General features: G+C 44.2%; 1 protein-coding gene across 2 annotated transcripts in view; it reads left to right on the top strand.

The window, feature by feature from the left end:
* LOC120947288 (protein still life, isoform SIF type 1) overlaps nt 1–27,184 on the top strand; it is a 98,806-nt gene that overhangs the window by 5,643 nt on the left and 65,979 nt on the right. For both annotated transcript variants that reach the window (XM_049605003.1, XM_049605002.1), the window contains exons 11-13: nt 828–1,008; nt 1,085–1,339; nt 2,280–2,409. In XM_049605003.1, the coding sequence (XP_049460960.1) occupies nt 828–1,008; nt 1,085–1,339; nt 2,280–2,409 (566 nt within the window). The remainder of the gene's footprint in view (nt 1–827; nt 1,009–1,084; nt 1,340–2,279; nt 2,410–27,184) is intronic.

The raw sequence follows: 27,184 nt of genomic DNA, 5'->3' as shown, positions 1-27,184 counted from the left end.
CATGGAAAAGTTTTTGCTAAAAATAAGTTGTTGCAAAGCTTGTTTTTTTCATATTACATCTTTTTGAAGCCATCATCGTCATTGGTGGAACCATCGATAAACTGATTAAAAATTAACCCTTTCTGTCACCTTTTTGATCCGCTTTTGGGTCCTCGAAGAAAATGGAATTTGTATGCGGCAGGTACAAAAAAGGCACCAAAACAAGCACACAGCCTTGTTTGCTGTTCTGATGTGCAAAACCCTGGAAATAGAATTTCGTGTGAGGCACGAGCGTTTAATTACGGACCATCAAAGGATTAACGGTCCTTTAACAGCGACAGTGCCCAGAACGACACAATTTAATAACATCAACAGCAACAACAACAACACACATACATTCCTTTACCTATCGCACGTGCAGCGCTCGGAACCCTTCTGAAAGGGCACCTGTTACCCATCAGCCGTTGCACGCCTCCGCTCCAATTTGTAGCAAATGGAGTTGAAAATTTTGAATAATTGATTAAATTTGATTTGAACGGAACGTCAGACAAGGGCGCTCTCTTCGGTTCGGGTTGACATTTTGTTGCCAGCGATGTGAGGTGCATAGAAGGTGGGGGGCGTATGAGGAGAGCATTCTGCTGTCGAAAGGTAATTTGCCAGATGTCTTTCATCCATCGGCATCCCAGCACAGAAAGCGAAGGATTAGTTCGTGGAATTTTCCCTATCGTTTTTGGGAACAAATCCCTTTTGGATCTTTCTTGGGGAAATTAATTTTGACAAAGCAGAAGCACCGATTTGTGTGTGTTCTGTCGTTCATTTCTCATGTTTTTCTTTCATTACCTTCACAGGCAGTGCCAAATCGTCGACACTTCCGCTACCACACCGTCTCGGTGGCAACGAGCGGCCGGTGACGGTACGGGAGCGTGATCGAGACCGCGACGGATACTACAGCGATCGCAATGAATTGATACGTGAGCGTGAGCGTGACCGTGACCGGGACCGAGGTTATCTCAGTGATCACAACTCCAAGTAAGTGTAGCTCTGCATTGTCAACTTTTTTCAATTGAATTTAAATACTAATTTTCGATTCTTTCCGTCGCAGCAGCTACTCGACGACGACTCGCTGTGCCTCATGCATCGGCGAGTCGGCCCGGGCACAGTGGTTCCGCCACTCGGACGGTTGGCGCTCGGGCAGCTCCACCTTTGGGTCCGGCTCCGGACCTGGTTTGGTTTCGTCACAGAGCAACGCCGGGGGTGGCCACAAACGGTCCCCATGGGACTCATTGCCCTCGCTACGCCAAGACTCGAGCCTGAACGACTCCGGCTACAAGAGCAATCGAGCGGACTCATTCGAGCAAAGGTAGGATCTTTGACACATTTCATTAGATGAAGAACAAACAACAATGATTTAATTTGGTAGTTACTAACCTTTAGTTTATGCAGTGTCTCGATTTAATATGGTGCAAAACAACTTTACCAAATGTTGGGTAAATTTAATTTAAAAAAATAAAGCAAAAAATGTATTAAATAATCGATACCAATTTCACCCATGTTTTTTACATACCAATCTATCTACATGTTACGTCTCAAGGGTGTAATTGGACTCTAAGAACTATGTTTCACAATTTGCTCTGAAATGTTGAACTTGCTTGATTACTGCTGATTGCTTTTTGTTGTCTAGCATAGACGATTTATTATTTGATGTGCCAATTCTTGCTACAGAAGGGTAGATAGATACAGATGTCTCATGAGGGCTATTCTTAACCAATATATAATTATGGGCAGCATTGTGGCTCTGGTTTGAAACCAGTGGGTTTAGGTCATAACCATAAACATAAATCGAAACGAGGGTAGATGAAAGTTGTCAATGGAATAAGATATCTTTTGCTCCTTTTTCTTGGTTTAAGCAGCTTTTGCGCTATAAAGCTTGGCTAGGATGTGGATGTGATTCTAATGAGTAAAATGTAGCATTGATAAACATATTCTTAATCCATAGAGAGAGAGAGAGTAGTTTATTAAATCCATCTATTTTAGGTCATAGTTATGAGATGATACAGTGATATCATTTCGTAATCTTCCTCATTTTGTGATATTTTAAGTGAGCTTCGGTTAGAGTAGAGATATTAAGTAAATATTTTGACCTTCCGAGATAGTCTTGCATCGAGGAAATCTAGTAAGGTTGTTAATGCACTTCGCAATAATGACTTCAGACTATATGGTATTAAATCAAATAAAAAAAACAGCAAATAGATATACTGTTAACAAACAAAATGATCTATGCATCTTCTTCCTTCTTGCAGAGGCGTCTTCGACAGACAAGACAGCTTGCGCTCGGACTACATGAGCGACCGGGAGCCACGCTACGGAATTGTGCAGCAAGCATCGATCGACAGCACCGACTCGCGCCTGTGCTACCTGACATCATCCGAGGTAAGTGGTACACATTCTGCAGCTCTCTCATCACACTCCAAAATTAAATTTGCTGTTCGAAACCATCCGAAAGTGTCCCACGCTGTCTGACAGTGTGATTTGACCTTTACATGCTTTACCACAAGACATTTTACCATATCACACACACACACAATTGTTTCCTGCAAACAAAGTTACGAAACGCTCCCGTGCGCTAAATCAAAGCGCTATTCTTTCAAAACACAAATGAATTTCGCATTCGCCAATGTAGGTTAAAATTACCCATCGCTGAACGTATCCAGCAGATACATTCCAGTGAACCATTTCCACTTCACCACACTGGAACAGAGCAATGCAATTTCGTCCCCTATTGAAAGCCAGTTTTACTTATCCCAGCTAACACACCTCCCTTCCGTTTCCGGATCGAATCAAGTTTGCATTCATTCTCGAGCGTACCTTTCCCGCACCTTCACTCCACTTAATCTCGTTCGCCTTGCATCGATATATTGGGAGCGTTGTGCCTGTTCCCCCTCCAGAAATATCCCCCCAGAGAACATCGATGGCCCGATTGCACCTTTCACAACTTTCCCGGGCCCTTTGAACGGGAGGAGAAGGAGCTTCTGCATTCGGTGGAAAGTTACATCCACAAAATGGCGAGGAATTTGTTGCAAGCCGTTTCGCGCACCGGTCCCATACCCGGGGGTGTGCCTTGTATGATTAACTTGGAAACATTCGAAGCAAATGGCACAAGAATCCGTACACATTCCGATGGTGATAAAGGCGCTGGCCCGGTTCGCTATTCGTCCGACAGATGGGCACCCGCCGTGCACGTGCAAAGCCCGTGCCCTCGTACCCCCGTACTCACCAGCCCGGCTTAGCGACTGAATAGCTGTTCGTTAAACTATTTTGCAACAGCCACCCGGCCACCGGGGCATCGGGATGGCTTCGATCGGGTCGACAAAATGCGCTCGCTGTTGATTGCTCTGGTGATTTTCCGCCCCAGATCCCACCTCCTGTGGGATGCCTTTGTGCGGTGCGGGTGCGGGATTGCCAACCGTAATGTTGCTTGCCAGAGACCGCCGGGCTCACTAGCCCTCCGGTGTCTTGAGTGGTATAAGCCGAAAGGTTGGTGCTATTGATCAGAGGATTTGCGATTAATAATCCTATCAGGAGATTAGTAAGGGGATTCAAAGGGAACGCTTCATACCTTTGCAAACCACTGGCGTGTGCTTTGAAGCAACATTCAAAGGGAGAGAGAGGACGAGGCGTCGATGAATAGAACCGACCATACCAGCAAACTATATTTTGTGCTAAAATGTTACAAAATTTGCCCCAACAACAAACTTGCTCCTTGCGGCGTCGCTAACCCATTTGAACGGTAGCTTTTGATGAGCTCCAAACACCAGCTCGCAAGCTCGATGCTATCGAGCTTTTTTTGAACATTAATCAAATTTGGATCGAGGGGTGAAACGTTACAAGTTAGCAAAAACCACAAAACGCTTCCCACCGCCCCGCCACCGCCGCACCGTGGCGTATTTATTAAAACTATAAAGCTTCATTACGTGACGCATATTGATGTAATTTAGCGCCCGTTGCACGATTGAGTGATTATGTTTCACTTTGCCCGGAAGTTTCGGGGTAGTTTTCGGTCGGCAAATAGTTTCACCGAAAAACTTTACCCACGGGACACGGTCGACGTCTGCAACGGGTGATGGAAAAGTTGGCTGCTCCTACCACTCGACTTCGCCGTTCCCCGGATCTGGCACCCTCCGGCTGGGGTGGTTGGATTTATGCGAAACGCTTCACCCGAATGGGTGGCACTGAGCAGCCCCACCGGTTTGTAAAGAGTAATCTAATTACAATAATTTCCATGAAATGTAACATAATTAATGAGCAAAAAAAAAGAAAACTTTCACCTCGTACCGCATTTGAGCACCCGATTGCAGCACTGCGAGACAATTTGGTGCGAAGCAGCAGTAGGGACGAAAATAGGACGAACCATAAAGCTAGTTGCGAATGTGGCGGGTGAGGGAGCAAGCTGGGTGCAGAAAACTTTGTGCCGCAATGTGTCGAACCCCACCGTAGTAATGTGACACACGGACTGAAGTGTTGCGTAAAAAAGGGGCGAAAAAAAAGCTACTCCAGCTCGAGTGTTGAATGTGTAGAGTTGAGTTGTGTTGCCTCTTTATGTCACACTGCTCACACGAAATGGAGGATCCGTGTACAGCGTATTGCATAACCTGAGTAAGGGAAGGTCCAATTAAAGTGTTGCTAGTTTATGTGTGTTTGTTAGTGATGATGATTAAAGATAAAGACATTAAAGAGCTAATAGATCTGTATCGTATCCATCCTATTAAAGACGAATGAACAAATTTAGCGACACATTGAATTTATGGTACATTACAGCTACATTAGCTTTGCATAGTGAGATAGCTTACAAGGTCCATAAAGTCTAATTTCTATTGACTGTCTTATATTTTGAAACAACATTATGTTTGGAATTCCTTTTGTTAGTTGAAATAAAGATAAATATGATGTATCCCAAACATTTTTGAAGTTGAAGTTGACCACTGGTATAATTTCGGAAGAAATGAAGATTATGAAGAGTTTAACACATTATATTTAAGCTTAAAATTGGATGTATGAAAGCTTGTTAACTTTTACATCTTCATGTTCGTCGATCTGTCATCACGTTGCTACTAAAGATTGCATGATCTTGAAACACGGATCATTCATCATGTTTGAAGAAATCAAGCCTCAAACAGCATCTACATTTTAGTCTCGCTTGGGTACTGTTCAAGAAAAATTGAAGAAAAAAACATCTACATTTAACCTATGTACCATAAATTCTGTTACATGTATCCATATTAATCATTTCTGTAAGTCTATTCTTCAACACTTTTAACCCTTTAAATGCAATATACCCATGCTGAACGGGGAAAAAACAGAAGCAGCAGCTACATTCCTTTGAATGTCGATTGAAACGATTTGAGAGACAATGTGCGCCATACTTCCGAGGCCACAACAAAAGACTGTGTCGCGACCACTAAGTATTTCAGAATTTCCACAAAAGTCTACATGATTGCAAAGTGTAGCCACCAACCAGACGCAACTTTGTAACAGCAGGCACAAAGCAGGCACGCACGGTACAGCGCCTCCGAGCCAAAGTTGAGTGAAGCCTTGTCACATCAATGCCTTACCGATCAATCCTGCTGCCTGCTCTAGCCAATGTAGTGCACAAAGCACCAGCTGCTGCTGGGGAACTCCTACATCTAACAAAAGGGATACGGTTAGCAAGAAAAAGAAAAGAACGACCGAAAAGCCACAGCGAGCCGGCCGGTCGCTCCGGATGAAGCTACAAATCTATGACAACTTGGAGATTTTGGATTTTCTACTCCTTTTATCTTGCGTCTCGCTGTTATCCTTTATTTTTTGTTACCCCACGAGGATGCTTCTTCATCGCTTGTGGTACACTCGAGCCTGCCTGGGTCCTGCGGTTGGGCGTTGAAAAGTTTTGAATGATTTTCCTCCGCTCGTCACCGGGTGTGTCTTCCCGTGGTCACAAAAACAAGGAACGCCGATCCGGTACGGCGGATTGGATCGGGCAAAGCAAACCAACCCGTTGCTGTCATTCCACATCCGCTGGTGTCCCGCATATGTCGTCCCGGATGGGTTTGTTCTTTGTTTGAAGATACACATACGTGAGTGTGCTTGTGATCGTGTGTGTGTGTGTTTGTGTTTAAACCATCGAGGGACCAAAGCAAAACCACATCCAATGGCGACGGTTGCAGTGAAACACAGCACAGGAAAAAGCCCGTTCTATTGACGTACCTTGTAAAGCTGACTTTATTCCTTCAACAACTTCCCCTATTGCTTCAACCAGCAAGAAACCGGAAAGAATAAAATCTCATGTGTGTGAGTGTGCAAAGGGTTTAGAATTGGAAGAAATTCCCTCAGCATCCGTTCGCTCCTACGAGAGAATAGTCAAGTATAATAGTATCTTCAGTTTTTTTCCCCTGTTCAAGTGCTTTCGGAACGATGTAAGAAAGAGCCAGAAAGCCAGAAAGAGAAACATAAATAGAGAGAGAGAAAGAAAGAGAGAGCGAGGTTGCTGCCAGTGCAGGCCGAAATGAAAAGGTGTACCAAAATGTAAGTGGCAGCTGCCATCGGATGGAGCTGCCATTGAGCGAATTTGTCGTGCGACGGCTTGAAAATGCGAACCACCGGAACACTCCAGAGTGTTCGAAAAGGGTGTCGAACCGATGGCATTCGAAGGGTGTTCAACCGAACGCACGCCTGCCTGGGACGCTGAAAGTGCAGGCAAATAGCGCTGGAGTTGTTGGGAAAGGTTAAAAGTCAAAATCTTGTACCCTTCCAGAAAGTCTAAAAATAACGCACTTGAGAGTGTTGATATAGGAATGGTACTGGGGCTCGTTGATCCCTCGCTGTGCTGAAGCGCGAATGGATAGCAAAGTGACAGTCTACCGCTACTGAAGAGATTTTTTATTATTCTATCCAGTAAATTTGAAGTCACTCTATGCCATGATTTTGGGATCACAATACAAAGCGTCAATATCATCCAAGACATCGATTGCACTGACGGGTTCTTATGAGCTTTCTTTTGATTTTTAATTGCGCTTCAGATCGACCTGGCAACCTTCTTAGTAACAGTCAGCACCAGATTTTCGGGAAGAAAGATAGCACCACAGACAGACTGAAGGGTGGTTTCTCTCAAATCTCATTTTTAAGTCGACAAACAACTTCATTCAATGGAGCACACACAAAAACCCTTTTAGATGGTAAAGCCCTTACCCAACAAATGATCCATCTTGAAACACGTCTGCAAAAGCCTGTGTGGAAGACTTTCTCTACAACTTCTCGAACATGTCAAACCCATTCCGGAAGAAGCCGAATTGGTTGCAGATCCAGATCCAGCTAATGCCACCCTCCTGTCCCGGCAGTCCGTTTGCAGCTGCTGTAGCCGGATGCCAATTGTCCGAAGGGGAAAACTTTCACCCATTCTTGCCATTACTTTGCCCTGTCGTGTATTGTTTCACTGCCACCCAAATGGATGGCGAAGCTCAAAGTTTAGTGCACCATCGTGCCAACCACGCGCCGGCTCCCTATTTACTTTCCCATCTTGGGAAATGGACGTATCATTTCTAATTTCTTCGCGCTGATTGATGGTCTGGGGTCCGGTTTATGGGGGGGCCACTCGGAAATACACTGCCGAGACCAGTTGTCGAGCACACACAACTCGTGAGTTCGTGTTCCGGCTCGAGACGCTTACAGTGCAGCTGGAATGGCTGGCAGTGGGATTGATTCGGGTCTCGGGAATAGGTGGCATGGCAATATCACCACCACTAGCGTGGATAAAAGTATCGAGAAGTGTCATGAGAAACACACCGACCCGCGAGGGCGAGCGAGGGAGCAAACGGGAGAGCGCCAAGGCCAAAGTGCAGCCGCGTAATTGAGTTTGGACTTTTTGATGTGTTTACAACTGCCAGTGTTAAAGTTATAATTGCTTCCCATCCAATCCATCATCGATGTTTTTTTTTTTTGTGCTTTGTTCTTCCTGCTTTCCTTTCTCTAATGTGAACACTCTGCGGAAGTGCCATGATACGCTTGTGTAAAAAGAGCCAGAACAAGCGAAACAAAAGCGGTGCCAGCACATCCGATTGTCTTTCGCTAAATGCGAACTGGTAGACTTATTGCTACGGTTCGATATTTAGTTCCCGATAGCGTCCTGGCCACAGTGGGTTGGGTACGCGATTTTACCAGACCAGACCAACGCCCAGAAGGAGCATTAAATCGTTCCGACGAATGAAAAAAAACCCGAAATCCTATCGTTAGGTGGACATCAAATGAAAAGCTGTCAAAGCTTTTCTTTTCTCCCTTCTGCTTTCTGGAAAGTGTGCGTTACAACAGCCAGAAGAAGAGCAAACCACTATAAGTGGTGCGTTGGTGAAAGTCTCAAACGATTTCGGAATACAGCAGTCGTACAATAAAACAAAACGATTGGGGGCAAATGCGTGAAGCTTGAAAAATGGCCGCAGACGATGGTAGATCCAAAACCCCTGTGGGACTAATGGTGTAGTGTTTAAATGGGAATTGCCTCGTTGCTTTCGTTCATTTTCTTTTGCTTCCCGCTTTTCTCAGCGGTTGGGAGGGGGAGGGGGCTGCTTTTCTGTTCCTGAAAATGTTCCTTTCCGCACAACCGTTGCGTAATAATTTGTCGCGTAACGGTGCCACGATAATTTGTCCTTTTTTCGACTGGCGCTTGCTGGTTTGCGATGTGTCTTCATTTTATACCGTTCATCCGGGCGGTACAACTAACGAAAGAAAAAGAAGAAAAAAGCATACCAAAGGTAAATAACACCGAATGAATGGAAAACAAGCACAACACACAACGCCCACGGTTCGATTCACGCGTGACAAATGTGATCGAGTGGAATGGAAATTAACAATAATATAAAAAAATGCAAAAAAAGAACAGTGAACGATACCAGTAGAGGAAAAATTGAATAAGAAAAACAAAAAGAACTGATAACACACTTTCACTTGGATGCAAATTAGTGTGGCGAAAGTTTGTGGCTGTTTTAATGATTTTATAGCCCCAAAGCTCGGTTGATTAATGAGGCTGCTTGTGCACGGTGTACTGGTGGCCACTGGTGCCACCGACTGTACACCAAAAAACCGGAAGCTTGCCCTGCGTATTGTGGGGCGGAAATTGTGTTAAAATAATTTATGATTATGGTTGGCACAAGGACCGCGCCGGGGACAGTTTCTTCCTTCACGGTTACGATGGGACGCAAATGTTGACGCAACAAAAAAAAAAATTGCATTAAAATAACATGTATCGTAAATTGCAAACCCGGCCCGGGATGTGTGTGTGTGTGCGTCGTGTGCCGTGCGCTTTCCTTCATTCGTTAACTGTTTGCGATAAATAAAATTGACCAGATAAAACATAATTAATGTTATTGTGCGTGAAATAATGTGTCCTTGATGAAGTGCGACCGCATTGGCATCGCATCGAGCGGGCGGAACAACTGGGACCATTATACAGAATGGAACGCAGAAAAGCATTAAATTGCAGTGCTGCTTGATAACGAGTGAGATAGCTCACAGAAAAGCATTATGGTTTTCTTTATTAACAATTATTATTTCAGTTCAGTGTAATTTAGCTCGAGGTTGCTCGGGGTGCTCAATTGAATATTTCGGTGAAACTGTTGATTGCAGCACCAGTTAAACATGAGTTCTCCAGAGGTTTGGATGACGTTTTCTTCCTTCAGTGGCGTGAATCCTTTGAAGGTTTATTAAATAATTTTTTCAGGAAAAAAATATAGCTCTCTTCAATATTATTGCTTGCTGGAATATATTTTAATTTAATAACATTTGCAATCCAGCAATCTTGGCTTTCGCGCTGACTAAAGGTTGCTTTAGACCTTGTGTGAAAGTGAACGTGAAATTTTGGTTATTTTGCTATATTTCAATATTTTTTATCAGAATTTGGCTTATCGCACATCAAAAGAAAGGATATTTAATTCCCCAACTATCTAGACTTTAAAAAATATTGAATTAATAAATCAAATTTCCTTGTAGTTCCTCGCTGACCATTCTTTTTTCATCGTGAACAAAGCGGGAAATCACAAGAATTTAATTAATTAATTTAATTTGTATATTATTTCAATATTGTGTATAGTCTAGATAGTTGAGGAATTGAATATTCTTTCTTTTGGCGTACGGTTAGCCAAATCCTGATAATTTTTTTTAAATATAGCAGAAAACCCCAAAATTGCCAGTCCAGTTTCACTGGGGCTCTCTTGAAAGGTCACTTAAGACGGAAGCTGTCACAATTCGCGAGAGCGACACATTTATCAAATGAAAATTAAAAAAAAAAACAAATCCTTATGTTTTTGCACACTCTACGTGGTTAATGTTTCCATTGCTAGAATGTGTTTCATCCTATTTAAGCTAAAAGGAATAACTGAAGCTGTAGAAAGGAAAACCTGCCATCATTGAAAAAAACCCATCCATTCATTCGTAGAAAGCTACCGAAACAGCTACCAAACGAGCATCAAACAAGCAACAAGACGCGGTCCAATCTCAATGCGGACATAGCATTAATCAACGTGCTCGCAACCTTTAGCCCGAATGAAGATAGATATTCCGCTGATTGAATATCAATGAAAATGAGCATTCTCGGGGCTTGCGTGCCGAACCATAAATTGCTCATCCCAAGCAGGACGCTTTCGCCCGTTTCGCCATTACTTTCTGCTGCTGCTTCCCGCGAGCGATACAACAACCACAGCTTCCGCTACATCCAAGTGTGGAGTGGGAGACTCGGTCCGCAGGGTGGGGCGGCGGTGCGAGCGGACTTTTTACACGGACATTGGTTTTAATTTATTGCTAATTTTGAAATTTAATTTGAAAAAAGGGCAGCGTCGGCTGATCGCGGACGCTCTCAAAATCAATCGATGTCGGGCGGGGTGGGGTGTATTACATCGAGTCCAGCTACCTTTCCGCTCCCTACTTTGTGCGATTTTTAATCTAGTTTTCATTAAGAAAAAAAGGCGGAAACGCAAATCATTTTCCCTTCTGGCGCGTTACGTTCGTTTCACGCTTTCCGTGGTTTTCACCATTTTCCGTGGACGCGCATTCGCGTGTATCGACTGTGTGTTGTAGAAAGCACAGCAAATAAGCATTACCGGTGTCGGGGCAACACTCAAACTGTGCACACAGCGCGCTGCTGTAACTTAATCATTCAAGAAGAGCGGGGGCGAGATGAAGTTGAAAATAAATTCTCAGCACACAGTCGGCGTCGTCTCGTGGCCCAGACACCGAAATGGCATTTATGCCGTTATCCTCGAGCCTCGAGGTTGCGGATGATGCTGTAACGTTCTACCGTACCCGGGCGGCAGATAATTACAGCGTGTGCTCTTGAGAGCTTTATAAAAATATGACGTAATGCTTATCCAGCTGTCACCGATACGGACGAGAGCCGCAAAGGGCACGGAAAAGAAGCACCGCATACCTTTGCGCTTCAATGCCGCCCCATTGTTCGGGTGGTGGGAACGTGGTACGTCAAAGGAAGAGGGGGGGGGGGAGTGTACGAAATGACGTACGACCAGATGGAAAAGTGCTTCAACTGTTGGATGAATTGAAAAAAAAAAAAAGATCGCATCCCTTCATCCCTTCCTCCAGCCCAGCTGAAGTGCTTTTCCTGCTCTACGGCACGCGCAAAGTGGAAGTGACTGCGTCGGTGATGGTCTCGTGTTTTCCTTTTTTCTTTTCACTCGTAGCTCCCAAGCGTTGGATAATTAAAATTGACTTGTTGTGTTAGCGCGCACGCCGGGTCGGGCGCAGCGCTCCTGTTGCTTTGGCGCCCCGCGAATCTCGGAGAGAGGGGGTAAATATCTATTACGGATAACAACACCCCCATGTGCGGCTCCAGTGTGCGAAGCGCGACCGTAGATTACGATTTATAAAGCGCGAGCACACACAAACACACACACACAGCGCTGTGTGGGATGGATTCGTCGTTCTGTTTTTTTTAATGCTTTTATTATGCAATTTGGTCACTCACTTCTGACTTCCCAATTACGAGAGTGGTCGGGACGTTGTGCTGTGCCGGTTCCATCAACAGCATCGCTCAGCTCGGCCGTCTGATATTTCAATTTTCAGCCAGCGGCTTTAGACAAAGCGGCCAGGAAACTGTGGGGGAAATGCGTTCCGGCCGGGGACAGAGTGTGAAAGAGAGAGAGAAAGAGAGATTAAAGTTAGTGACATTTTCGTCACTAATGAATATTTCTTTCTTTCGCTCGCCCTGTGCCTGTGATGAAGTGGGTGTGTAATTGTTAGCGAATAAAAGCAGGAAACGGCGGAGAGTGATAACAAAGAGCATGAAAGGAGAAGTTTAAAACGGTTTCCTAATTTGAACGCGCTAAGGGTTGGTTGTTGTTTTTTTTCGGTACATGGTTCTAAAGGAAAAGGATGTTAAATATCCCAAAGCAAATATACTGCACAAGTTGTTTTGTACGTAGTTTTTGTTGTTGTTGTTGTAGTTGTTGTTTTGAAAAAAATATAATTATTTCAACAACATTACCAAGCATTTCAAAATTCTGTACACAATCTAGATAAAGCACTTTATGCTTCTATCCTAAATGCTTATTTGATTTTAATAAGCTTTGTAATTCTCTCTTATCAAATCATACTAGGATGCACATCATACTAGGAAGCATCGTCATAATGATCCAGACCCAGTTTGGTTTTTTTATAAATATGACTGACAGAACTAAAGTCGTTCAAAGCTTCAAAGTTCTATTTATCTCGATCAAACTTACAAAATCAAATGTTTACGCACATGGTGGAGGTGGTTTTTGAAGTTTAAATGAAAAGGTTTGCAAATTACCTTATGCAGTGGGAGTACCTTCTGAATCCTTTGTGGCATTAGGTTCATGCCTTGATAGTGATAGTGTTTAGTGAACCAACATATTATCACAAGGAATCGAACAGTTCAAACAGGTCAAAAAGTGTTTTAAACTATGAAAAAACAGAAGAAAAACTCTGTTTATTTCAAAACTGAAATGGGATTATTGCAACAATCATCGAACAGGTAGCATCTTCCGAGCCTGTTGACTGTTATGACATACCGCCATCTTGGGTATTGACAAACATAGTTGAAGGAGTAAAGCAATGTTTTGATCGGCATTGAACCTTTACATAAAATACTTGTACTGCATTCGGTAAGAAACATAAAATCCCTTACGCCAACAATTTTAATCTATAAATGTTGAATCAATTTTCTTATTTTATGAACCTTTGTAGAACCTTAGCCCATGTAGAGGGACACCAATTGCAAAGTATTCGTTCCCACGACATTTACTCCAAAACAATTTCACAACGAATCGTGCACATTTGCCGCACTCGCCCACGGTAATAATAACAAATGGCTCACGGAAAGATAAATTGAATTGCTGATGAGACTTGTTCCAGCAACCAGCGGGAGGGTAAACCGGTACTAAGTGCTTAAAATGTAGGCCGCAAACCGCACACGCGCGCCTCATTGGAATAGAGCGGATCAACAGCAAGGTGACACGTTCGCGCACAGCCAGACAGACGGCTGGGTTCGGATTGGGGAATAGCGCACTGCGAGGAAAGAGACAAACATACCCATACAAAAATGATTTTTTTTTGTTTACGCGGAATGTCGCCCTAATGGAGCTGTAATGAAGGTGGTGGAGCAAGTCTGGCAGGTGCTAAAAAGTGGGTGCTTTTTACGGGTTTCCTAACGGTTCGGGACGGAAGCCCACTCGCACCAAGCGCTAGATCGATGCTTAGCCAAAATAACGAACGCAACGCAGTAACGAGGACATCCGTCCGTTTCAATTCGTTAACCCCCCGAACTTGTCTCTGTACATGGGTAGGGGTGGAGAAAAATAATACGTACAAAAACACCTTCTTCTTCCCCGCTTCAATGGAAAGGAAAATTTTAGTTCATCGTACCCACACGCACACACAAATGACGGTTACCCGGTACAGAGGTGGCTGAAGAACAGAAGGAAGAGGATAACCATCTACGATTTCAATTGGTATCACCGAGCGCGAGACGATGAGAGAGGGAGGGAGCGTGGACGGAGCGTGGGAAAGATGGCAGATTTAGGGGCACAGTAAAAAGACGAAATCCCAATACCAACACACACACACACACACACACAAAAAGCTGGGAAAAAGGGGGAAGCGAAAAAAAAGGGGAACTAAAACATAGCACCAACCGTCCTTTTATGGGGCACAGTTCAACTTGGGGTTATCGAGTGAAAATATTTACTTTGCCACCTGACCTGCGGAGCTCATCCGTTTGCTGCTGAGGGGTGGGACGAGAATTGTCCGTAAAATGGGGGATGATTCTCCACGCCTCCCATCCGAAGATGTGGAGATCAAATTAAGTTTTATAACTAAACTTACGTCATCTAGTGTGGAGCGAAGCACAAGGGTGTGCGTGCGAGCGCGTGTCTATTTGCTTAAGCATGTTTTGTTCCCAAAACCTTATTTTTCCAACCGGATGAGTTTTGGGCGGCTGCCGGATAAAGCGCGTACATTCGTTTTTCCGATCACGCCCCTTCACGGGTGGAAATGGAAGGGAGGGAGCTAAGAGGGGTAGTCGGTTATCCCAAAACGTGTTTTTTTGTTGTTGCTTTTGCTCGGAACCATAGCACACACCCCGGGCCAAAGATGAGCGGGAAATATTTATCCTTTTTATTTGTTTCCCTCCAACCATTCCCTTCGTTTGCCACTGCCCTCCCATGGCTACAGCGCTCCATACGGCAGGCTCCAAACTCTTCTCTGGTGTGCGCCTTTTTTTGGTCATCGCCTGCACAGGGCCCGGGCAAAGCGGGTCAAAGTTCGGGGAAAAAGTTTGGTCGATTTTATCGCCCGTAGCCGGATCGTTGTATTTCGATCTTCCGGCATCGGACGTTGAATCCTAATTGATTTAATGAACTACACAGCACCAGTGTCCGAGGGTCGCATGGTCGCTTCCCACCGAACGGCTCTCTTCATTTTCACTTCCGTTATTGTGGCCGTTTCCTTTTTTGTGTGGATGGGAGCGGTGGCATTTGGGATCACAAAGAATGTCCTTTGGGTGTACGCATGTATGTGGCCTATTTTTTGCCCCGTTAACACACACTTACACACTCAAAATGGATGGCATTTGGTGGAAGGATTTATTAGTGAAGGTTCTTTTTTCCCCCGAATGCTTTCACCCTATTGTTCTGCATACTTTTTATAAAAGGAAAGAAAGTTGGTAGGTTTATGGGTAAGCCAGTTTTGCTTTTGCAAGGATTACATCAGAAATAGATGAGAGATAAAACCAGTCTACTGACACCCCGCTACAAGAGCGACAAAAATATCTGACAAATTGATCGAATCGAGAGCATTTTGTCGCTACAGAAGATCCTAAAGCAATGAAGAAACATCTTAGTTTCATTAAAAAAAAAACAGAAATAGTTTGGAACGGAATCTGCTGGGCTATTCTTTAAAGAATAAATGGTTAAAACTGGAGCATTACAAAATAATAAAGTGGTAATGAAGTGGTAATGAATATTTTGCAAGCCACACAACACTTTCTAACGCCACCAGCATTTTAACGTCTTCTAAACTATGCGTTATCTCTAGTTCTAGTTCTCCCTTGAAAAACTTTCTCAATATTGTTAGCACATCATCGTCAGCTTCGTCTGATCTATCTTCTAGGGCCCATGTGGTCATTGGCCATAGCTTGAACTTTTCGCTTAGCAAATAGCCAGGGGGCCATTTCTTTAAAGAAAATCTGTAGAAACTGCACAAAATCGATAAAAGAATGAGTAATGGTTTTATTAATTAATGGTTTGTAGCTTATTTCTTTTCACTTATATGCCTAACAGGCTATAACTTTTTGTATAGTAAAAATGGAATTCAATCTTTTGCATGCCAGTGACGAGTTGTTAGTGATAATTAATGGTAATATGAATAGAAAGAAAATGCTAAAAGCATTCGAAATTCTATGGAAGTCCTGTATTTTTGTTACTTTTGGCATCACTAATTTTGTTGAACACATTTCCCTGGCAAGCGCTAAAAAGAATTGTGTACAAACATCTTTTTGAAATACAGTAATCCCTGAAAAACCGTAAATGAACGAACCAGAGATAATCTGTTCGTTAATAAAATGAAGTAAGCCCTGCTCAAACAAGTTTTCAGGTATGAGAACTTTCTCGATTACATGTGTAATGCATGGAGATAATGCAAAATCTGTATGCACATTATCAATAAAAATTCTTCTTCTACTTTTCTTCACTGCCACTCATAAGCAGCATTAGCTATCGTTATAAAAATCGCCATACTCCCCAATTCGTTTACATGCCTTCTTCCACCAAACGTTTATTAACATTCGCCCGCGTAATGGTATCTAACGGCACGCAAAATCGCTCCCATCGATGTAAACGGCCACTTTTTTCTTTCACCACCCCCTCCCATCATTTCGAGCATCATCGATCCGTTCGCCCTTTCACCAGCGGCTACCACCACACGCCACAGTAACAGCAGCAATGCACGGAAATCAGGACAGCAAAGTTTCACCTTCCACCTATCGAACCGTATGGAGATAGTGGGCGGATGGAAGCAAGAATAAACAGCAATAGCCGAACAAGAAATAACACACACACACACACACGCACAAAAACATATATAAAATCACTAAATGAAATGTTCGCGGTTGGGCCACGGACGGGGCCCGCAACCGTGCACGAGCCGTGAAAACAGGGAAACGCAAAACTTGGTGCAACTAACGAACTGGAAAGCAGAAAACAATCATTTCCTTTTGTGTCAAAATTTTCTTCCACCATTTATGGCGCTCCTTCTGGTAGCAAAGGTTGGGCCTGTTTCGGAGGGGGGTGGGGTACGGCTTTTCCTGGATCTTTTTTTACTTTTTTTTTTACTTTTGTGTGTTTTGTTTCGGTGCGAGGGCGTGTGCTTCATTGGGTGATTTGCGTGTTTTTCTTCTACCAAACTCGCCTTCCCACTCCGATTACTCTGCTATTTACGGTGTGTGTGTGTGTGTGTTTGCGTATTTTTCTGATTGCTCGATACCCGTGGCAAGTCACGTGCTTGTCGTGATCTTGGTGTATTTTTCTGACGTGGATTTCCATTTTTCGTTTCTTCTTTTTTTTTTGCTGACTGCCAAACTCTTAGTTTTACTTTGGGCTTGGTCGTGGCTTCCGGTTGGTTGGTGGCATTGCTATTTTTAGGTGTGCTTTAAGGCTATCCTGAAAGTATGACGGTATAAAACCGTGACAGTGCCAACGCGGAGCGAACCTAGAACAACATCAATCATGTTTGCAATAACAGACTTTGTCCAAAACTCCCTGGCAGGAAAAAAAATCCCAATTCAAGGAACATGTCTTTTGAATCAATCGAAAAAAAACAAAACAAAATGCACACAAACTTTCCAACAGACCTAATCATTTGACTCGCACTGTGATTCCGTGGAATCGCTGCCTCTCCATCCGCTTTAAACGTTCGGAGCACACACAAACCCTGCTACTTAGTAGTAGCTTTGAGTCGGGCACGATTGGCCCCCGAAACGAATGCGGCAACAAATTAGGCCTGCAAGTAGCTTTTTGTTTGAGTACGTGGTGCCGTGGTTTTGCCGTGGGAAGACTGATGGGAGCGGATGCCAATGAGCATCAGTGACACGAGGCGCGTTCGGAGAGAGGCTGGTCGCGAGGGGCAGAAGATTGATGCGAAACCGAATCTTGACGGCCCAGCAACTTGACTAAGTACCGGGAATGTGCACATCCGCTTATGAGGCATTAAGTGTATGAAGTGGTGGTAGACGGGGCAGAGAGGCATTGTGCTAGCAAAAGTAACGATGTTTAAGTAAGAGGCGTAGAATAAGTGTGTGTGTGTGTGTGTGTGGAAAGCAGAGAAGTGAAAGCCTCCAAGTGTATGTTTTGGAGGGGTTTTAGTTTCGAAAGCACTCGACGAAAATTGAGGGCCAATCACTAGGAGTAACTTTTTTTTTTTAGCCGAGCGTACCAATGATACGCAAAATGAAGAACAAACGAAGAGTGTGCGGGAAACCAAACACATGCATCGTTTCGGCAGGGTAGCTTGCAGTAATAAATGCTTCCCATTCCCCCGCAAAAGGGCAGCACGTAGTTAATAAAGATAAAGTAATTCCTGAGCCTGCGGAATAACTGCTGAAAGCATTCTCGCACTCTCTGACTCTGTTTGATAATATTGACTTTGTAAAATGCAATTTGGTTGCACGCAAGAGCTCCATTAAAATAAGCTCAGCCACCTTGTGACCTTTTATCTTCCCTCAAATGCTATTTTGCTTCTCTCTTTTTTTTTTGGCCAAAAAGTCCGAAGAAACCCCAACATTTCTACCAAAAGCAAACTCAACTTCCGCCTCCCCAACAATGGACGGATAATTCCGAACCATCAATCTGCATGTCGAACATCGGATTCGAGGCGTAGTAATGTTTATTTATCCGCCGATGCTGATCGTTCCGCAACCTCCGCGTGCAGTGGAAACTCCCAAGTACATTAATATTCTTCCGTGCCTGTTTCCGATGCTGCTCCGTTCACCATCCCCGTGCCCGGGAGTCCCAGGAGCAGGAAACAGTTGGCCTCCCAAATAAAGCCGGAAAAAAGACATAACACCCTCGACGCGATCCCCTCTCGGAGCCTCACCAAGAGCGACACCAGTCAACGTCAAGCCGAGCGTATCATCGAACTTGTACCGCACCGAACTTCCGACCGCGCGGAGATGAAATCCACTTTGACAAATGTCAACACTCCCCCTGTCCCTTGTACACGCGGAAATCGTTTTCCCACCGCTGCTCGGGTGCAGCATCACGATCGAGAGGTTCCTCCCCGAAACTCTCGGGTGTGTTCAGCAGCAGCAGCAGCAGCGGCAGCCAAATCGGGCTTTACTGTGGCTTACTCACTCACACCCATGAACAAATTCACCCTGCTATATAAATCTACATCTATTTATTGTTCGAGCTCCCTGCCCGCCATCCAAGGTAAGGGTAAGCATTTGGTGGCAAAATTGGGTGACGGACAAATAATAGTTCGCGGAGGCAGGCGCGATCGTGAGCGGGATAACGCTCCCGTTGGTGCTGCCGCTGCTGCTGTTGTGACTTTTTCGAGCGCAAAATAAATATGTACATAAATCAGCCCTCGACAACAACATCGGTGCTGCAGCGGAGAGCGAGCGAGGCAGTTCGAAAGGAGGGGGCTGAAATCGACATGCTATGGCGATATTTCTTTTGTAACACACCCCTTTTTCCGTGCGCTTGTTAGTGTGCACCGGTGAGTCGGTAAAATGGAAAAGTTGCAAACAATGCACGATCATAAATATTAGACGGGCCGAACGTAGTGCTTAATGATTTTCGTACATTTGGAAAACCACTAAGCAAACTTAAGATACTTTGGTAGATAGATTAGGTTCGTACTATGGGTGGGTTGTGAAAATGGTGCTGGTTTAGAGGAACTGTTGTAGGCTTGGGTTTTGGATTCAAGACATTTAGACCCTTATCAGGTCACTGAAACTATCGGATAAATAATTTTAATCAAACGAATACTATATGAACTCATTTGAAACATTGCAAGTAAATTATGTAATCCAAATGGGAAGCATTTTAAATTAGCTAAACAATATGATTATATGCACTATAGAAATGCTCAATGATCACCTAAACTATGAACTTGATTTTTATGTTTTCTGAATACATGAGTAACATCTTGATTTTATTTCATTAAAAAGATCAAAATATTGGTTTGAATGAGGAAAAATTAATTTTTTCTCCCAAAAATCATGAATGATGCGCTTTTAGTAGTATCGGACAAACATACCTTCTAACACCAATTCCCGCTCAAAACAGGCTGGCAAAATGTAGCAAAGTACCACATTGACGAATGGTTGACATTTTTAAGCCTTAAACAAGACAATTAACACAAATAAATTGGATGATAAGTTTAACATTACGTTCAACACCGTAGTTCAAAAGGTAAACTATCGCTTTTTTACGTAGTTTATATTTCAAGGTCAACAAAACAATACGAAAAGCCAAAAAAAAATGCATAATGTCTTGCAATATTGCAACAAAGCGAGTTTTTTCTCCCGATTGAACAAACTTCATCGAAATTGAAACATGGCATAAATTAAAGCTTTTAGTAAGAATAACAGAAAACAAGAAAAAAATGAATTGTGAAGCATTAATTATTTTGTTTTATTATCGTTTTGTAAAGATTGAAGTAGTCCTTCATAAATGTTACACCCTGTAAAGTGAACGAATGGGCGTCAAATATAATAAAATAGCATTGACACATTTATGTTCCTGTGCAATTTCTGTACAAAAACAAACTAACCTCAAACTGTGTGCCTTTACTACGAACAGGTAGAAAACGATTTATTCGTTTCTCTTCATTTAGTTAAAATCTTGAATTTAGCAATCATTTTTCATCCTCCTCCTCCTCCTCCCCATACCAACCCAAACTCGCACCCCAGCTGGTTACGTTTCCGGCTACAATATCCGTCCCAATGGGTGACAACGCTTCGCAAACGCGGGGCAGGGCAACGGAACCGCCCCGGCACCGCATTGTCCCGGCCCGGTTATAGATAGAGTTATCGATTCGGCTCCCGCCCGATCGGGGATTGCGTAATCGTGGCACACAAAACAACCACTGACGGTTGCTCCAGCCCCAAGCAGGCAGTGTCACAGGCGAGCTCCCCAAAAATGATGCCTCGCAGAATGGCTCTCGGAAGCTGGTTGGTTCAATGGGGGGGAAACAAGGAACAGCTATTAAAACCAAGTGATGGGGCTTTTCACCGAACGGATCGACGGAAGTGAACCGGGGCAACTCGGGAGGGAGGGTGGGAAGGGTGTACAAGTTGGTGGTTCGCGTGGTTGCTTGAATGTTGATTTTAAGATAATTAATTTATAATCCTTTCCGGAGGGGAAGAGGGTTTGATGGCTTTCTCTATTGTCGCTCCGGCCCGAGGTGAGAGGACGACGGGTAAGCTGGTTAAGTTTCCGCCAAACCAAAGCCCCAAAACAGCGCGTCGTGCTTCGGTAGGTGGGTGGTGGCTGCCAAACAACAACACATAATTGACCGCAGTTTCAAATTGCTTTCGACATAAACCTCCAACCCTCCAACCCAGGGTGGTGGGATGAAATTGGCTGTGGCAGTGGGTGGAATGATACAAAAACCCGTGGTGGGAAGCAAAATCGTGCGTTGATTGTCTGTGAGTGCGTACCTTTAAGCAAGGAGACCACTCTGCTGCATTGAAACCGATGCAGCAATCGACATTGGCCCGCACGCATACATATTGGGTCAAATTTATTTTATAACCACTCCACAATACTCCGTTGCGTTCGGTTGCATTGTTGCACCGCTATTGCAATCTTCAATATTTGCCCACTTTTACCATTCAAATGCATGCCACACACTCGCCAACATAGATGCATAGTGTGCCAATCAACAGAGTGGTAGTTTCGGTTTTAACTTTTCCATGATAATAACAAAAAAAAAAAACACTGCACAGAATTTTTAACCACTTCAAATCAAAGTGCTGCCTAAAAGTTCGCATCAGGCCATCGTGGCGGCACGAGGTGAGCGAGAAATTAGAAACGCGCAGCGAAACAAATGCACCCCAGCAAAGGCCTATCACAGCCGGCCACAGCACGCAATAATAAAATTCGGTCCCGCAAACGCATAGGCACACACGCTGCACCCGACAGCGGTGCACTTTTATTGATGGTAATATTTCACCGAGCTAAAATAGGTCCGCCATTTTTTACTGCTCTCTGTGGGGTGCTTTGTTTTTTATTTGTTTTTTTGCGCTTTCATGGTGAGCGAACGCGCTGCAATATTGTTCCATTGTTATTGCACAATCATGTTTGTTTTGAAATTGGTTTCATTTGTTTGCGTTTTTTTTTCTGTGTGCCTGTGTTTGTGCTATCTCTACGCACTTTGCACTCGACAATTGCAATCGCCCTGCTAGCTTTTATAGTAAAAGTTGATTTAAAAGCTGCAACCAGCAGCTGGCCGATAGCCCCCTATGAAAGCTGTGCATAAATCCGCATGTGGTTTTGTTTGCCTGCTGTAACCGAATGTTTTTTTTTGTCATTGTACGTGTGTGTTTTTGTTTTTGTGACTCTTGGGTGATATAAATGGCACCACACCGGTTTGATGAACTGGTGTGGGCACGATGCGTGACAGCTTTGTTTGGATGTTGGGGCAAGGGTATTGCTTTGCCTGAGTGGGACGAAAACGGTGCCTCCCGTGCCGCAGGGCAGTCAATTGGGACTGAACTTTGCAACGCTGAACACCGTGCCAGGATAATAATCAATCATTCGCATTGTCCTGGTTAGAAGCGTTCGAGCTGAAATTGATGGCCACCGCTTACTGCACGTTAGGTTTAGGGCGAAACAATATAATGCTTGTCAATCGTATAGCATTAACCCTACAGCCATAAGCTCAATCAACTCAAATTTACTTGGATGCGAAGTTTAGCCTTAATTATACTGGCATGAGCTTAGTGAGACAGGGTTCATTTTGTTTTTTGAAACAGCAATACAGTTTTGGAAAAGTGTGGCAATATCATCGTCATCTCACTGACATATGTATACAATAAAGGATATAGTGCTAGCTTCGTTTGTAATGAGAGCTTCTTTGGAGTGATTTGCTTCCTCAGGCTACATACTGATCGATTGACGGGCCACAGCATCCTTGCGTGCAACTTAGCTTCGATGCTGTTGTCAATGTTGACCTTTGACCAGTGATAGGTGGCATTTCATGTGACACATAGGTCTTGAACAGTCACCTCTAGTTAGCCCTAGATATGTTACCAGGGCCGACTGCTGGTTCCATCAGTCAGTTTAGTTTTTTTTTATCGTTTATCTTCAATCCGTAGTTCTCTGGTGCCTGATCGATCCATCGGTATGCTTCAGCTGCATAGAAGAGTTAACCAATCATATTTATATCATCAGCGTGTGCCAGTATCCAGGGTTGACTTGTAGAAGATGATTCCGGAAGTTTTCTCTAGGCTGTTGGATTAGAAGACAGTTACCGGGTTTTACAGGAGTTATCATAGGTGTGGGACACTTTATTGATTCTTTCTTACGTGAAATGAGCTTAATGTAATGGGAATCGGACTCTATAGCAACCTTGTTGGACAAATCCAATAGGAATGTCCAATAGGAACGAACATGTTCAAAAAGGGTGCCATGGAATCCAACTTCCATCACATGAAATCCACTTCCCATAAGAAAGAGTCCACAACTACAAGAACTCCTGTAAAACCCTGTATTCCGATCCTGTTGGTGCAAAAGACCATTTGATGAAGAGATGCTACGTCTGAATTCAATCAAGTGTTATGTCTGAATTCCGATATCTTCTCTAATAAGCTGTAAGGAATTAATCGTGAAGGATCCCATAGCTAAGTATCAAGGCAATGAATTTCAATATTTCGCAGTAATACACCTTTCAATACAGTAACTATACCATAATTACATTTGCTATAAGTTCAACGGACGGTTTAGTGGTATGGATAGAATCAAGGAGCTAATACAATGATAAGCAATCATGCATTAATCTCAAACTAAAACCTGGGCGTGCCGGTGTGATGCAATGACCACATTAAACTTCACGTTCCCATTTGCGCTCCATTCAAAATCAATTGCTTACTTTGCACAGCACGCAAATCGTTCACAGTGAATAATTCTTCACCACAAAAACGTCCCCCTGGTCCCCCTTCTCTTGTGCATAACCGACCAAGCAAGGGCTGATTATTACTTTCGCCCTGCACACTGAAGCCATTCAAAAGCAATCAATCATCTGATTGCTAACCCCCGTCCCAGCTCGAAGGTCCCGGGTAAAATCTGCAAAACACGTGAACGATAGCCCGGTCCGATCCATCATGCTGAGCGCTTCCTTCCCGTACCGCCGTGCTGTTTCGTAACTGATGAAGAGCAGGAAGTAATGAGAGAAAAATGTACACCCACCATCCATCGCACCGAGCTCCCTTTCGGAACCTTGCACCCGATCCAAGGATGATCGGTGTCGATTTACGAAACGGGAGCTAAATATAGTGCAGCTGGCATTGTGCTGGCTGATGATGCAACAGCCGATGCCGTTCCCCCTCTTGCTCCCCCCCCCCCCCCCCCATCATAGCAACGTTGGCCGAGAGCTGCTCTTCTCGCGAGAACAATTTCAGGCGGTCGGTTCTCGGGGCTCAGCTTTGGTGGCCTTGTAGCAACGAATGCATCCGAAGCTTCTTTCAATGGGCGCATTCGAATGACAGCAGTGACAGCTCGTTACCGTCGAAACACCGCCTTCCATACCAGACCCGTGTGGGGGTAGTTTTGAGCATGCGAGAGCCGTATCCTAGCAACGTTGCACTGGGCATCCCGATCAAGAGAGAGAATGCGAGAGAAAGGATAACAGCGAGTACGGTTGGGCCACTTTCGCCCTGCACCTGCAGTGTTTATGAGCGCACAGGCTCTCCGGTTGCATTGTTGCATGCACACAATAACCATCCCGTTCGCTGGCCGCGCTGCCCACCCACTCGCCTTAACGCAGAGCAGTAACGCAAAAGTAGGCCAACCGTCCCAGCGAGCGCAGGATGGTATTGGTACTGGCAACACTGGACGACGCTTGCTTGGCTTTTTTATTTATGGCGAGCGGGAAAACTGTTACCCAAGCCACTGCTGACAGACGCTTTGTGTGGAGCTAATTGTGCGGGAAAAATGTAGTAATGGTGGAAGAAATTCAAAATAATACTATCTGACATTTGTAAACTCCCACCTCCTTCCTTCTTTGTTTCGTGCCAGTAGACAAAATTGTGCATAACCTGAATCTGAAAATACTATTTATGGAGAGAAGATGATAATGAACCACATTTTTGGTTCATTTCTTTAAATAGTTTTTCTAGCAAATCAATGAATAATCAAATACTGCATAAATAAATTAGAATGTTGCATGTCTTGGATTAAAAAATGATGCAGTGAAGGATAAGTTTTATCACAACTTTAGTAAGAATAAGTAAGATAACAAATAAAGAAGCAAAATAAAGATTAATACACTGCTTTCTGAGGCTCTTTCCTATTTAAACAATATTATTTAACGCACACGAGATCATCTTCAACAGCTGCGATAACTTTTTAACTATTGGGAAGTTGAAAATCTGCTCACGAGCGTTGAATAATGCTGTAAACATTTGAAACTGATGCAGAAAACGATCCTAAAATTTTGTAAATTAAATGAGAAAGTTTCAAGACACTCACACAGGCTTTGCAACCCATAGAAAATATCAAAACTATTAATTTTACAAAACAGATCAGAGTTCGACGAGTGTATGCATTCATAAAAATGATTAACCTCTCGAAAGTAACAAAAAAGTAAAACAAATTGATAGAGCCGATCGATTGAATTTCGAATTAAAAAGCCCGGTTTGATGACCGATGCTGAGGAAAACCAAAAAGTATGTCGATTATTTCCAGTGGGAGTTTGAAAAATTCAACAAATTGAAACCTTCACCTGTGTCTGTTGAATCTACGTTTTCTGTTAATACAGGATGAGCTGCTGATAGCAAACACGCACACACACATCGCAACTCTCACGGACACACACATACACACCAACAGAGTAAAAGCTATTTTAAAAGCACAGAGAGCATATCACTCGAGTCGTACGTGTTTAAATTTAGAACGCCAATGACATGTCCTGTCCCTCGCCACTGCTGGACTGTCCGAATGATACACCGCCGACGGTGGTGCTAGTGTTGGTCGTTCGCCCTTTGTTGTCCACTGCTGGCAGGGTTGCGAAAAAGGGTCCCTGTGAGCCTATAAATACACACGGGCAGAAACCCCCGAGCATTCCTTAAACCGGGCTGGAAAGCAATCGGAACCCCCGCGCGCCATTGATCAGGGGTAAGAAGAAAAAAAAGAAGCGCTCGCAAAGAGCCGTGCGGTCGACACATCCAGACCGGCGGAATGCTGAAACAGAATCGAAACGTTGCCAGAACCGGTAGGCTCACCAGCCAGCCAATCATAAATCATCGCTCGCAGCGGAAACAATTCAATTAGAGCGCCAGCGCTCTGTTCCAGCGGGACTCATCGCTATCCACCTTGGCCGTGGCACACCATCTTGATCCGTGCGTTAATATAGGTCGCCATAGTTTTCGGTGCGTGTATCGATTCGGTGCGAAATAATAAAACCAAATGAAAAAATGTGTCACTAGTGTAGGCGCAAGCTCATTACAATAGATTTGCTCTGTGTGTGTGTGTGTTGCTTTTTTTCTTCTTCTGCTGTGATACAAACCCATTACCCGGTTCGGTCACAGCAAAGCACAGAAACCACAACATTGATTGCGATGAGCTGGACAACAACCTTCCCTTCCCCGGGGCACTAGTGCTTTCCCGCCGTTCGACACTATCGGAGCATCGCTTATCGCTGTGTGCGTGATGGGATCGTTTCGGAAGGCGACAACTCTCCGTCTGTGTGTTTGTCTGTATGAAAATGGCAGTGTGTGAGAAGCGGCAACCCATACCGCTGTAGCCCCAAAGCGGACCAAACCGCGCTGCTCGTGTCTGTGTGGGCGTTTGGGACTGTGTGGGTGTGTGCATGTGTGTGTGTGTTTATGTATATACGGTTGCACACGAGAGCGGCCGGAGCAAGAGCACGACGGCTTTCGACGGCCGTTCAGTGTTGGTGAAAGCCGTTTTTTCTTTGTCGGTGTTCCTTTTTTTTTTGGTTTGGTGTGTGAGTGCGCACCGTTGTGTGCTTTCAACCATCGGAGGAAGCCATACCAGTGACACGAAAACGCATTTCCGCTCCGGTCCGCTTCCGCTTTGCGCTCCCTTTGCGTGGTGCGTGAATGATGCGTGTGCTATGCTGTGTGTGTGTGTGTGTGGACTCCGTGTTGTCCAAAAAGGTAGCTTTCTTTCGATCCCGTCCGGCGGCAGGGCACACACTCGCTGTGTCACAAACGCTGCTGCTGGTGTAGCGTGTGCAAAGTGCTTTAACGTTTAAGGAAACGGGCGCTTCCTGCATCCGTGATCGAAGCAGTTTCCGAAGCTGTTTTACTGTCAATTTATTGTTTTCCGAAACAGTTTCCCCCAGTGCGTTGGCCGTGCGTGACGGACAAGTGTTAGCAAGTGCGGCCGGAAGAAGAATAGTGCCTGCTCGTGTGCGCACAGTGCGGTTTGCATAGTGACGATGAAAAAGTGCTTCGGAAAGTTCGCCAGCTTTT

This window comes from Anopheles coluzzii, chromosome 2, assembly GCF_943734685.1.
Source record: "Anopheles coluzzii chromosome 2, AcolN3, whole genome shotgun sequence".
Lineage (NCBI taxonomy): Eukaryota > Metazoa > Arthropoda > Insecta > Diptera > Culicidae > Anopheles > Anopheles coluzzii.
This window is presented reverse-complemented; position numbering and strand designations above follow the sequence as displayed.